At 42.3% G+C, this 14,402-nt stretch overlaps 1 protein-coding gene across 5 annotated transcripts in view; it reads right to left on the minus strand.

Annotated features, from left to right (window-relative positions):
• Nucleotides 1–1,171: 1,171 nt before the first annotated feature.
• The window catches only part of USP32 (ubiquitin specific peptidase 32), a 63,454-nt gene continuing 50,223 nt past the window's right edge, over nt 1,172–14,402 (minus strand). For 3 of the 5 annotated variants that reach the window (XM_088176835.1, XM_088176834.1, XM_088176833.1), the window contains exons 20-34: nt 13,794–13,932; nt 13,429–13,534; nt 12,828–13,001; nt 12,172–12,346; nt 11,452–11,603; nt 10,770–10,926; nt 9,219–9,430; nt 8,711–8,895; nt 8,278–8,364; nt 7,261–7,381; nt 6,372–6,563; nt 5,521–5,812; nt 4,689–5,092; nt 4,298–4,390; nt 1,172–3,581 (exon numbers count right to left, since the gene is read on the minus strand). In XM_088176835.1, the coding sequence (XP_088032961.1) occupies nt 3,408–3,581; nt 4,298–4,390; nt 4,689–5,092; nt 5,521–5,812; nt 6,372–6,563; nt 7,261–7,381; nt 8,278–8,364; nt 8,711–8,895; nt 9,219–9,430; nt 10,770–10,926; nt 11,452–11,603; nt 12,172–12,346; nt 12,828–13,001; nt 13,429–13,534; nt 13,794–13,932 (2,663 nt within the window). In that variant the 3' untranslated portion in view covers nt 1,172–3,407. The remainder of the gene's footprint in view (nt 3,582–4,297; nt 4,391–4,688; nt 5,093–5,520; nt 5,813–6,371; nt 6,564–7,260; nt 7,382–8,277; nt 8,365–8,710; nt 8,896–9,218; nt 9,431–10,769; nt 10,927–11,451; nt 11,604–12,171; nt 12,347–12,827; nt 13,002–13,428; nt 13,535–13,793; nt 13,933–14,402) is intronic. The other 2 variants (XM_014881148.2, XM_014881147.2) reach the window with 1 other exon arrangement.

Consider the following 14,402-nt stretch of genomic DNA (forward strand, 5'->3'; position numbering starts at 1 on the left):
GAAATCCGACTGAGCCACCCCAAAAGCAGGACAGGTGTTTCCAGCACTGCACACACACACACAGAGGGACCAGGGAAAATCCCAGCACAGCTCAATTCCCACTGCTCCCACCTCACCAAACGGGCTCTGCTCATTGCTGAGAGCTGCACAGTTCTCATCTGGGAAGTCCCAGGGATGCAGCAGCAGCAAATGGCTGCAGGTTGGGCAGGGATGTGATGCCTTCATCTCTTCAACATCCCCTGCTGCACTCCTGAATCAATAAAAGCTTTACCACTGACAGCAGCACGTAGGAACATCCTCAGTCATTTGAGTTTTTCATCCCTTCAAATTCCACTTTCAATACCTCAAAGCCTTAACAGAGGAAAATTCGTGACAGGGAACCACTATAGCCCATATTCTTTATATTGAAATTAAATTGTCAACGTTGAAAATGCCCAAGTGACTGCAGTGACACTGTGGGGTGACCACGCCTGGTAAGAATGACCAATGCTCACCAGCAATGTGTCACCACTCAGTGCTGCACCAACCCTCCCATCCCTGCCAGAGATGGCTTCACTTCCAGAGAAGTGCTGGTGTGTGCTAATCTTTGGATAAATACCCACTGAGCACCTTCAAGGGCCGTAAAAAAGGAACAATGGTTCATTTCCAGCTAAACATCACCATGGTGCTTTTGGAAACACTCAAGGACTGAGGTGATGTGTGCTCCTGACATCAGCTCTGTGCAAACTTTGCTCTGGTTGCCAACTCAACCAGATCCACTTCCTGCTTGGAGAGAAGCAGGGCTGTGAGTGCAGCAGGGCTCTCCCATCCCTGTGTGCCCAGGGAAGTGCCCAGCACTGTCTGCAATCAGCAGCAAACAGCCCTGGCTGCAGCAGGGACACCTCAGGCACCAGGGCTGCACATCCTGGCCAAAAACACCAGAGCAAAACCTTCCTGTACCTGAGGGATCACTTCACTGCTGACACGGATTGTTTTCAAGTAATAAATGTTATTATCATTATCAACAAAATACCCAACTTACCTTTTGCAAACAATGAAGAAGCTGCAAAGAATTGCTGGATGCACACCCACGCTTCAGCTTTTGGATTGACAAAGGCATTTAAGCTTCATGGAAGCAGCACAGACACTTCCAAAGCAAGGAAACAGTTACTAAAAATTATCTGACAAGAAGTGACACTTCATCTGCATCCACAGTATTTAATTTGTTTGAATAATATAGTTACAGATAAACAGGTTCACTCCATATACAATTACCAATACCTTTGTTTTAATACAGCTCATATTCCAGTACATCAACACTATTTTATTTACAAGGCATTTATGTACATTAACATCTTTCTAAAGTCAGTGCATTGTCAATAAGTTTTATACAATAATTTACAAAGTGAATGTAGTTAATAGTTAACTTAATAAATTTACTACTAATTCTTGAATTAATTTAATTTAAAAAATTAATTACAACCAATGTAACAAACACAGAAGATCAAATAACATTAGTAGATTGTGCTACCTGCTTAAATAAAACATTTTAAAGTAAATCAGTTGAAAATCTTTCACTTTTCATGGAGTTTGCGGAGGGAGGAGGAGACAAGTGGGTGTTGAAAAAGCTTCTAACCTAGAAATTCACAAGTCATGTTTGCTTTTCTTTAGGCTCAATGTTCAGACCACTTCAAAGATAAAAGACCATAGAGGATAACACCTGACAGGTAAGACAAGACTCATTTTTGGAACAGATCTGCTGTCCCCAAAGAGGCACAACCTCCAAAGGCTGGGAGGGCTCTGCCTGAGCAAAGACAGCCAGGCCAGCTGATATCATTTCTTCAATGGATAAACCCCAGATCCTCCTGGAAATGATAAACTCACTGAAGGTTTGGCATTCTTGTCAAACACCCCAAAATGAATCCAAACATTAATTGCAGAGAACCATGTGAGTAACAATTTTGTTAGTGAAGGTACAAAAATCTAGAGAACTGGGAAGATGATGTATGATAAAATTAATAAGCTGCTTAAGCTCAGCTGAAGAACAAAAGGCCAAAAGAGTGAAAATTTTTATCTTCATTCAGATATGCAAACAATTTAACACTGAAAATGTTTAAAGAAATGCCTGCTCAAATAAAAAAAAAAAAAAACAAAACTTCTTTTTTTCCAGTCTCTGCTAAGACTCAGTCACACTTCCCCTCATGCAAGAAGCCCCTTGAATTACAGAGCATGTTGCAAGGGCATGGAAAGCAAGTCTGGTTTAATTGCCAGTATTTGCATAACCTGGTGTAACAAACAGACATCAAAAAAAAAAAAAAAAAAAAAAGATTAATTTGAAAAGGCAACCAAATTTGAAAAACAAGAAACTGAGTTAGGAAACCAATAATAATAAAAAAAAACAACCTCCATCCATGAATGCTACGACAGCTACCTGACAGCCACAGCTTCTTCCTTTGAAATACACAGTGGATATTCACAGCCATTCACTCCAGAGCCCTTACAACAACAACAACAACAAAACCAAACAAACTGTGGGTTTCAATTGAATCAGATGCATTTTCCAAAGTGCAAATTTCAAAAGCAACACCAGTCATGAAACATAAGCTCAAGCATCTCTCCTTCCAAAAGCTGGGAACGTTTTGTGCAATGTGCACTTTTTAAGACACCGTGAGTGTAATCACAACTACTCTCTCCAACCTGAAGTTTCTTCTCGAGGCAGCTCAAAAAAGTTTGAGCCAGCACTCTTCAGGCAGAAAAGCCATTCCTGAAACATGTTGATCTGCACAGCCAACACGTGGAGAAAACACAAGTATAATAAACCATTCAAGTGTAGAAATTAATCTCTTCTCAAATGATGATTTGGTTGTGCTCCCAACATACAGAAAGAAAGCAACTGACACACATTAGTGGTGGCAAAACTGGAAACTTCTCTTCCCCATGACAATAATTTGTTTCCATTTGTGCACTTTTCCTTCTCTTGCCTTCCCTGTTTTGCCAATAAAATGCAATAAAACTGCAGGAAAAAGGAGGTAGCAATATCATGTTGTCCAAAGACAACACTACAAATTGTTTTTCCCCGTTACCTTAAACCTAACGAGAGCCTCGGGGGGGTGTTAGAACAGTTGGTAAACTCTACACTACTCTGTTTAGCTCTTATTTGGATGTTTAATTTAGCTCTTATTTGGTCCTAGTTGGCTTTTCTCAAACCATTGGATTTAAAGGCCAGTGGCAGTCTCAGATGTCCAACATCAGAAACGTTTCGAGCATGTAGTGAGAAAACAGAACAAAACGATACTACTGGATATTAACTGCTTAACCAGGGGGCTCTTTTTGTGCTTTCAGCTCACAGGGGACAATGACAACCACAGGCTGTTCTGTGTCTCAGCCACGCCTTCCCCAAGGGCACATCCCAGGGTGGCAGCTCAGGCTCACTGCAGCACGCAGTACTTCTTGTAGTCGGACTCGAAGTCCTCGTCCATGCTGCTCGTGTCTGCCATCTTCTTGCCATCGATCTTGGGCAGGAACTGGGCATAGTCCACCCCCTGCTGCTCGTAGAACAGAATGTAGGCAGAGTCCGTGTCGATCTCGTCCGGGTGTAGCTCCTGACAAAGGGAAAACACCGGGAAAAACCCCATGGGATAACTGTGGCACTTCAAACACACACCCCAAAAAGTGGGCACAACAGCAACAACAAAAAACAGTGCACACACCCCAAAAAGTGGGGCACACACTGCCCCAAAAAGTGTATTTTTAACGGGGTGTAACACAAGGAATCCTGTTTTCTGTCTCCCCTATTTGTTACCTCACTCCATGAATTACTTGGGAACTCTTGACAATTTTCTAGTGATGAATGCAAATACTTAGAGCTCAGTTATTCACCAACTGAATGCAAACTGCTGCCATCATGGAAATGTATTCCTGGCTTTCCATTCTTAGGCATTTTTCCATCTTTGTATGAAATAAATATCTTCCCTTAACTGTGGGAGCAGCTGATGAACAGATGTTACCTTGGGAAAAACCTCACGTACAATTTCAGTTAATAATTTTAATATTTATCTGATGCAGCTTTGGAGAAGCTCCTGATTTCAAACAGCAGCTCCCCACAAATGTTTGATTTAGTGGAAGATGTCCCTGCCCGTGGCAGAGGGGTGGAATGGGATGAACTTTAAGGTTCCTTCCAACCCAAACCGTTCTTTGATTCTAAAATTTCTTCAGCTAGAATTTCCGATCCTTTTTTTAGCTCTGGGTAACCAAGGCAAAAATTATGTGAAATAATTAGAATAATGATGTGGAATAATGAGGAAAAGAAGTGCTTTACCTTGCAGCTGCTGTCATTGTAGCAGTACCACTTGTTGTTCGGGTTTTTGGCATAAGTGACGTAATGACCCCCTCCCATAATTCCTGAATGGCACTGAGGAAGATGAAGAAGAAAAGCAATCCTGGATCAAATACCCAATAAAGATTCCCCAAGTTCATTATCTGTGAGTGAGCCATCATGACTAAATCTAGACAGCTGGAGCTGACTAACTTTACACACACAAGAACAAATTAGCAGAGACTTAATTCACACCCAGCTTTACAGCGAATTTATTCTGCTGCCTTTTGCTCTCCTTCCTTACAAGATCCCTGTGCTGGCACGAACCCACCAAAGGCATTTGCTTAAAGCAGCGTCCCAGGGCAGCAGTTTTGGCAGAGGAGCAGCCACTCACCGAGATTGCATATAGGTTGTAGATGGGGTTGACCCAGACGTCGTCTCTTTGGTCGTCGGCCGTGTCGTCCTCGCTGTGGTTCTCGCCCTGCCCGTTGCTGAGCGAGCTCTGCTCCCACAGGTACCCGTTGGTCAGAGCCCCCTCGCTGTCCTGCCCGGGGTACAGCTCGCTCTGGCTGCCCCCCAGAGCCTGGCCTTTAGTCAGAGCGTCCCCCTGCTCGTGCTCAGCACCGTTCTCCCTGTTCGCAGCCAGGTTTTCCTTGCTGCTGGACAGTTTGTTTTTCCCCAGCTGGGGCAGCCGCAGGCGCCCTTTGCCCCTCCCCAAAGTCCTCGGGCTGCTGTTGGGGCTGCTGTTCTTACTCGAAGGGCAGCTGGTTCCACTTTTCCTCCCCAAGGATGGAGATGCTAGGACAGAAAGCACAGAGACTGCTAAGATGACTACAAACACAGTCTAGTTTTCTTTTTCATGTGATTTTTTGAATAATCCAGCATCAAACCCCACTGCTTCACTGCAGCTCGTGAGCAATACAGAGAAATAAAATTCCATCTTTGTGCACACACATCCATGCATCTAAAAACTGAAATGTAATTCTTTTATGCAGGAGCATATCCCTCACTCTAATTCCAGCCCACTTACACAAGTACCAACAATATCTTTTGTCACTGAGCAACTTCTTAAATTTTCTTTCATTTTTCATACTAAAGCTTCCCTAAGAAACGTCTCCAAGTGTAGTGCTTTGCCAAAACTGCCAAACATTAAAATTTTGTACATAATAACATTTTCCCCCTCCAAACACCAGCACTGAGTGGAATTTTGCCCAGTCATTTCCTACCTTTGACATTATTGAGGACAGTAGTGTTTAGGGAGGATGGACTCCTGTTCAGTGTGTCCCCTTCTCCAGCTGTGCCACTGAGCTGCACATCTGTTTTCCTGGTGTCCCCTTGGCCAGCCCGTGCTTCAGGAAGGTTCTCAACCTGCAGGGTGAGCTGCTTCCTTTGGAAATGACTTGGATCCCTTTGTACCAAAAAGGCACTTGGGTCAAAATTTTCTCTGGGAAATTTAACAATTTTCTGGGATTTTATCCAGCGGCCGTTAACGAACTGAAATCTTTTCAGGTGAATGATCTAAGGGGAAACAGAAGAAAAATTAGAAAATGGTAGAGAAAATTTTTAAAGGGGGGCAATAACATCCCAGTGAGTAATTTCACTGTTCAAAGAGTTTTTCCAAAAACATGCACATTTTATTCTATGCTAGTAAAAATAATGCTCTGTGTGACAATTTGGATTTTGGGATCGAGATGGTAAAATACAAAACTAATATTTTCACGTGGAAATGATGGCAAAGGTTGCTTCAATTCAGTGATCAATTTTGAATAAGCTATGAAGTATGAAAAATAAGAACTGCAGGTGTTCCACAATCAGACAGGAGATCCTATCACCATCTGAGCATGAGCTGTGTCAGAGCAGCTGACACAAACTGAGCACAAACCAGCACCATTTCCTGCAAGGCAGCAGCTAAAAACATTCAAAAGGATTTGAGGTTTGCTTTATTTGCCTGCAAATTCAGTCAGTGCCCCACCTGAGATGTGAACAAAACAAAATCATTCAGAGCAAGGCGATGGCAGATTTGTGAAGAAGCTGCTTTGGGTTTGCTGCTGAGGAGGAAAATGACAAAAGATCCTACCAAAATAGGGGGAAGTCTCCAAAGATCCAGCTTTTTGGTGGCCAGACAGTGGGTCTTGCACTTGGAGCAGTAGTACATCTCATCCTCCCCCAGCTCCTCCTCACTGGTGAAGGCTCTCAGACAACTGTCCAGGTTGATGGGCTCTGCCTGGGCTCGGCGGCTTTGTTCAACACTTTCATGTTCTTCCACGATCTGAAGGGAGAAAAAAAACTCTCTCTAACTTGGAAATGTAACACACACTGCTCAGAGGAGGGCTCTCCTCACTGTATCACACGAATAACTTCACTGGGTTGTTCAGAATTAAAGATAAAAATGAGATGTGATAAGTTCTGGCAGGAATTTTATTTCAGTTATGAAGAGGCTGATAAAAATAATTCACCCTTCTTATACTTGGGCTCTGCTTATAAATTATCCATAAAGCACAACTTTATAGATAAAGCTCACAAATTGGAAGTTATTCCAGATTAACCCAGCTACAGGCTTACCTTCAGATGTGTTTTGTTGACTCAATGAGAAAATAGGTTTACTCACATGCATAACTGTTTATAGGTACAGAAAATTTATCAAATTAAGATATTTTGTACTGTATTATGTAATATATTATTAGATACCTTGACTAGCTTAAAAGCAATTCACAACAGACAGCAAATGCACTGCTGTGGTTCTTTAAAAGCTTCCCTTCCACACCATTAGACCACATAAGAGGCTGAACATCAAGACATCGATTTATCCAGAACACGCTGCCCCATGATTGCTGCCTTTTGTTTAACAGAAAATGGACAAAAGCAGCATCAGGTAAATAAAAAGGCTGCAGTGGGTGGTGGCTCAGAGGTGCTGCCAAAGAACAAAGGGTTTCTGTTGGGATTTTTTTTTTTTTTTTTTTTTTTACCCGTTCCTGCGAGGTCTGGTAGCGCAGGTGCAGCGCCGTGGGGTCCCAGTCCACAGCAATGTAGGCATTGCCCACACAGGCCCTGTCCTCTGTGCACTCAATCTTACAGCCACGGCAGAACCTGAATCACAAAGGTTGGATAAGGTCAGGCAAGTGTCCAATCAACTTCTACATTCATTCACTTCTGCTCCTTGTTTTGTATCATCTGCACTCTCCAAGCTCCAGGTCTCGCTGTCAGTGTGAGGCGTTTTTTATGCAGCAATGCTCAGGGTTATTTGTGGTTTTACTGCAAAACTTTACCAGAGTGAGAAATGCAAGCAGCTGGGTGAGCTCCAGCACCTGCCTGCACAGGATCCAGTGAAGGTGTCCCTGCCCGTGCAAGGAGGTTGGAATGGGATGATCTTTAAGGTCCCTTCCATTCCATTATGATCCTGTGGTGACCAAACCCAGCTACGACCCCAAAAACTCCACTGCTCTGTCTTCACAAATCATTTCCACCAGAGCTATAAAACACTTTTTAAAAAAATTAAATTTATGGCCTGAATACCTTCCACCAAGGGTCTGGAACTTTCATTAGCAAGTCTTTGTTTGTCATCCTTCCAGGGTGAATTTCTTATTGCCCATTTTAGATTTTACCCTTCAAATGGCAAGGAACTCACAGGGGTAGATGAATTACATCTAAAAATTTGGGGTTGTGTGGATTCCCCCAAATCATAGCAAGTCTGTGGACATACAAGGCTGCACACAGAGTACTGTAAGGGGTTAACAGGCTTTGGATAATCTCATTTCTGTCTCCTAATTTAAAGTTTCTGTGGTAGCAGAACTTTCAGCTCTGCAAGTCATAAAAGCTGTGCTGCAGTGCAAGTCTGCCTGGAGAGAGTTCTGGTGAAATTACATTCCAGATTCTTATTGTTTGCTATTACCTCTGAAGTCTGAAATGTACCACAGACCCATTACCATAAATTACCTTTCTGCTGGAGTGATTCCCTGCTGTAAATGGAAAAAAGGACAATTTACCTGTACCATGGACACCAAGCACAAGAATTTCCATCCTTCTGCACTACCCTGAGGGTGAAGGGGTACTGATACCCCATGCTGTCATCACTGAAACAGAGGAGAACACAACATCAAACAGCAGCACTCCCACTGCAATTACCTCCCTTCACTGGGCCTGTTATGATTACTTAAAGAAAACCCTCAAAATGATAATTTTGGTTACAATTTACTATTAAAAGCTGCCTTTCCATGGCTTGAATTCATGAGATATAAATAATTATCAACCACTGGATAAGAAGCCAACCTTTAAGTGCAGCTACATTTAACTAAAAAGGATTTAATTTTAATTACTACCATTATTATGAGAAATCAAATGAACACAATTTTAAATCTTGCAAGCAAGTGTAAGGCACTGTATTGTAACTCAGAGCCAAGGCTGAGGTGCCCAACTCACCAGTCCTGTGCATGGTTACTGGCTTCCTGAGGAGGGAGGGGGCTGGCCAGCCTGGAAACCTGGATCCACACAGCATCATAGAGGTCCCTTTTCCGTGTGTGAACTGTGCAGGGAACAATCAGTGGCATTCCAAAGAGACTGGGCCGGTTCTTCTGAGATGAGAGAAAATAAAGCTCTGTCCTCATCTGTGGGAAGCAAAAGGAGGAGTCAGATGTGAAGGTGCATGAACTCACAGTACAATAATCAGCTGGATTGCTGGCCTTGTGACTTATTCCAGGCCTTAGCAATGAAAATTAATCAATGATTGTATTAAAATTACTCTAATTCCAATATTAAATACTGTAAATTTTAACCACTGACTTGAAAAGCATTTATGATATTACGGCGAGGTTACCCGACCACATCAAACATAAATGTGTACAATTATCACGTGGCCACTAAAAAAACCTTTCCTTTTTAAACATGTGTGTGCAGCACAAAGAGCTGATGGGCATGCAGGGTCACTGACCATTTTCCTGTGCACTGCAATGATGTAACCTGTGCAGGGGCTGTCACACAGCGAGGGCACGTGGCCGTTGAGGCTCCAGCTGGGAGGGCTGCGCTCTGTCCCACATGGCACCACGGTGTTTGGCATCCCATTGGGAATGAGGCTTGGCTTGGGGACATCCCCGTTCATCAGGATGCTGGGGGCTCCATTGGCTGATGGCCCAGTTGAGATCTCTGCAGGCAGACAATGCAATGATCAATCCTCCACAGTAATCACACTGATCTCAGGGGTTTGATCCTTTCCATTCTGTGCGGGTACCAAACACAACCAGCACTCGTCCTTTCTTTAATCCTTGCTTAAGGATCAAGTTTAGTGCTGAGCTTCTCAACATTGTGCAGCTCAAATAAACTCACAGAATTCACAGAATCACTGAGTTGGAAGAGACCTTCAAGATCATCGAGTCCAACCCATGCCCTAACACCTCAACTGACCCAGTGCCACATCCAGGCTTTATTTAACACATCCAGGGATGGTGACTCCACCACCTCCCTGGGCAGACAATTTCAGTATTTTATCACTCTTTCTGTGAAAAACTTTTTCCTAATATCCAACCTAAGTTTCTGTTGGTGCAGCTTGAGGCTGTGTCCTCTGGTTCTCTCAGTGCTGCCTGGAGAAAGAGACCAACCCCACCTGACACAACCACTTTTCAGGAGTTGTAAGAGTGATAAGGTCACCCCTGAGTCTCCTTTTCTCCAGGATGAACAACCCCAGTTCCCCCAGCTGTTCCTCACAGGGTCGTTGCCTCCTCTGGATGTGCTCAAGAGTCTCAACATCCTCCCTAAACTGATGGGCCAGAACTGGACACAGCACTCAAGGTGTGGCCTCACCAGTGCTGAGCACAGGGGAAGTGTCCTAGGGGGACCTTATGGTGCTTGTATCCCCAAAGGTGAGTTCTGTTTGTGCTTGGTATTATGTCCTGTGCTTTCAGGACTGGCTCTGAAAGTGAAGCTTTGTTTTGTCTCGTTATCAGCCAGCTCACCTCCCCCGTGCTCTGTGTTTAGGAGAGGCTCGCTTGTTTTCGCTTTGCTCTCACTCCTACTTTTTGCTTTTGCTTATTAGTTAGTTCAGCTAGGCAGTCCAATTTTTTCTCTGGACTCTTTCTTTCCTTTCCCTTTCCTGAATACCATCAGAACCTGTTCTAGACGGGGACCTGGGAAACACCAAGAAACACCAGGAGTCTGCATTCTGTCACCTGCAGCAGCCACCCCCAGCTGACAACTGGGCAACCACTCGCCAGAGAGACTCTCTGAGCTTGTCATCCTTTCAGAGCTGTGAAAGAGTTTTTATCATCTGGTGCTGTTCATTTTTTTTGTGCTGGGGAGTGTTTTGCTTGTTAAATAAACAGGTTTTTTTTTTCCCCACTCCTCTCTGAGGAAATTCTTCCCGAACCCGGTGGTGGCGGGGAGGAGTCGTGGGTGTTTTGCTTTCCGTGGGCTCCTTCCTGAAGTTTTCCCCCAAAATTTGCCCTGAAGCAGGAGAGGAAGAAAGTTGTCCCTGCGAGTTTTCTCTCACCTGTCTGCAGGGGGCTGGATGCTGACGTGGGGGAGCCTGGGATGGGGATCTCGAAGGCGCACAGGAAGCCGCTCACCGACAGCCGAACCTTCTGGTTATCCTGAGGGAAGTTCTTCAGGAGAGAGGAAAAGCTGCTCAGGCACTTGGACACCTTGATCTGTGACCAAAAGGTGTTCTGTTCTTCTGCAAACTGCATTGATCAGCTCCTCTCTCTCTCTCCCCCCCCCTCCCTCTCACCTGCCTCCTTACACCTTTCCAGAAGAATAAAAGAGGCCGAGCCCTCTGCAGGAGTTAGCAGTGATTCTCATTTCAAGCAATTTTAATCTAAAGCAAAAATATCCACACACGTTGTAAGGCAGCCATTACTTATGGTCCTCATGTCTTGAGAGGGTTGAAACTCATCACAGCACCTTGAGATTTATTACCTCAAGATGATTTTTTTCCTAAAAGTATCATTAGCAAGCAATTTTTATCTATTTACAGCAAGCCAAATCGCTGTTTAAGAATGAAATAAAAGTTGATATAGAGAGATAACTAAGCTGATTTTTTTATCATACTTTTAGTTAAATTATTCCCCAGCTCTTGTAAGCGAAGTTTAAATGTTAAAAATAATAAAGAAGTAACAAAAACACCCGAAGCACGTTGCAGCAATAATTAAACTTTTTTTTTTTTTTCTTTTTACCTTTATATTGGAGCTGTGCACCTCTGCAAGCAGAATCTGCTCTGGTTTGAGGCCACAGAGTTCACTGAGCTGTTTTTTCAAGCCTGTGTACTTCTCATCCATGTTCAATCTCAGCCCATATCGAACAGGAGTGGTACCATCTAATTTAATTACTTTAAAGGGGAAAAGAAACACCCTGCTCAGCAAGCCAGGCAACTTTTAATGACAATAATATATTACAGCTCCTCACTTATTGGAAAATATTTTCCCCAACTTGAATGGATGATTTATTTTATCTTCCCAGTCAATTTTCAAGGACTGCAGGCGATGTCACAATGTCAGAAAATCTCTTGCTGCATAGGCAATAGAAAATGGTTTCAGAATTTCTTTCACTTTTTTACCATCTTTCCTTTTGCCTCTTTTCCAGCAATGCACAGCTCCTTCAGAGCACAGCTCATGACCCATATTGTATTTTTCTCCCAGCCCCTGTTTTTCCTCTGGGTAGATTTAGGACAACCTCCACAAGAGAGGGAACAGAAGGAAAGTTCTCAAAATCTCCCTTTTAAAAAGGTTTTGTATTAAATCCTTCAATCAATTCTTTTCTGTTTTTAAATGAACTGTGTTCCAATGAAAATTCTTGCACTCTGTTATATTAAAATAATAAGTAGTAACACAAAATGTGATGTTTTCTAGCTGTCCCCTTTATAAAGATTTTATTTTAAGAATTACACATTTACTCACCTGTAATTTCTAGGTGCATGTAGCTGTCCATTGGCAAAGGCAAGGATAAAAAATTGAAAGGGTCAAACCTAACACTTATATGCCCACAAGTTTTACATTTCACTTGTGACTTCAGCTGCCCGTGAAATAAATCTACAACAATGGATCTGTTTCTTCTCAGATGATTTTCCCAGGCCTGAAATGAAGCACAAAAAATAGAATACAAAGTTAGAAACTGGAGACTACTTGATTGGTCTCCAAAGTTTCATTGGCCTATGGGAGTCAAATTATTTCCACAAAAGTTATTTCCTAATTTCTAATTAATAAGAAGTATTTAGTTACAGCACAAGTGAAGTTCTCAACACAATAATCAAGGCATGACATCATTTAAAATATTTCTGAGGGGATCATCAGGCATCTGGAAGTATTTTGATACTCCCTAATTTTGAGTTGTTCAAAATTATTGTGAAGCACCATCTTCCTAATTTTATTACAACAATTAAAATTAATTTTCACCTCAAAGGTGAAATTATCTCTGTAAATCACAGCTCTGACAAGACCCAAAGAGTGCTACAGTCCCAAAAGCATTGCCTCATCAACAATTTCTCAGCTTAGTACTGTAAGGAAAAGAAAAAACACACAAAAAAAACCCCAAAGTCAAAGATTTGAAGCCTCACCTCTGCTGCTACTTCCCAGTCTGGCCGACCATCACTGTCCTTCAGCTCCACATATGGCTTATCATGAACTCTGTTCAAATCCTCATGAAGCCCATCCAGAAGAAAAGCCAGAAGCTCCTGTGAGTCTTGCTGTTGAAAGCCATTAAATCTTGGAGCATATTTTGCTATTGTCCACTATAAAAGAAAAAAAAAAAAAAAAAAAAACAAACAGCAGAAACTTATTTAATATCATGGAAAAAAAACGTAAAATTAAATCAAAATAGATGTCTCATTGTAAATGAGACATGTGGTGTGAATGAACACAAATTCAACTGCCAGGAGCTGAGTGGAGCCCCTTTGCTTTCAGAACAAAAGCTCATTTACAAGTAAATGTATCATTTAGTACCTAAATGTATCATTTTAATACCTAAAAAGGGCTAAAAAAGCCACACCTTCAGACCATATAACTCCTTTGGCCTTATAACCACAAATTCCACCAGGTCTGATGAACACTGAAAACTCTGAGTCTCCAAACTGCTACAATACAGGCAACACCAGGAAAAAGTGCATTGAAATTCAGCTTTTCCAAGAAATCTTTCTTTTCCACCCCACAATAACTCACCCTCAGCTTTAAGGGGGCTATGTTCTTCTGGGTGCCACTCCACAGCTCCTGGACCAAATCCCCATAGCACTTGGCCATGTGTCCTTTCATTCCTATGGGATTTGTTCTAGAAATCACAAAAGAATTAATACCAGATTTAGAATTTACCCACAGCACAAACCTGGAGATGAAGAAGGAAGCAGAAATGTTTCCTGCTCTCAGAAACAAGAGGTTGTATTTCCATGTTTCTAACACAGAATCTACAGCAGAGCTGGTAACACTGAATTTCAATCATTCCTTTACACTCAATTTTAGCCTGCAGAAGCAGACAGCCTTGAATAAATGTTCCAGCACCCAAAATGTCACTGATGTCCCCCAGGAATTACCTGTTGAGCTCGTAGAGGTGCCTCCCTGAGATGAAGTAACGTGTCAGGGGCTGGGTGTTGCTGACACACTGGATGCTGGAGTTCATGAAACAAGTGTTCCCCAGATTGCTCAGGCCTGTAGCACCCTTCTCAGTGGGAACTGAGCAAAAAAAATTTTAAAAAAATCATCATCATTTTAGCAGTTGTGAGATGAGAAAATTCACAATGTTGTAGCAGCATCTTCTCACAGTAAGCAGTTTAATTGAATCTGCTCCCAGTTATGACACTACATGGATGTAGATGTTTAAAATATCTTTAAAATATCTGCTCTCTCAACTCTGCTTCACAGAAATTGAGGTTATTTTGTTGATCTGATCCACCACAGACAGCAGTGCAATCCATACAGAATATTTACAGGTAATTATGGTACTGAAAATTCTGGGTTCATCTGTTAAAATCTTAATTATTCCTTCCTTTAACAAAATGCAAGTTAATAAACAAAAAAATCTCACCCTCCCACATTGCCAGCATTTAAGTTGATATAAAGACCTCACCCAATGTTAACAGTGTTTAAAAGAATTGTTTCAACATTTCAATTGGTTTCTTGGATTTTTCTTCTCATCACAATCC

Source organism: Sturnus vulgaris, chromosome 21, assembly GCF_052056855.1.
Source record: "Sturnus vulgaris isolate bStuVul1 chromosome 21, bStuVul1.hap1, whole genome shotgun sequence".
Lineage (NCBI taxonomy): Eukaryota > Metazoa > Chordata > Aves > Passeriformes > Sturnidae > Sturnus > Sturnus vulgaris.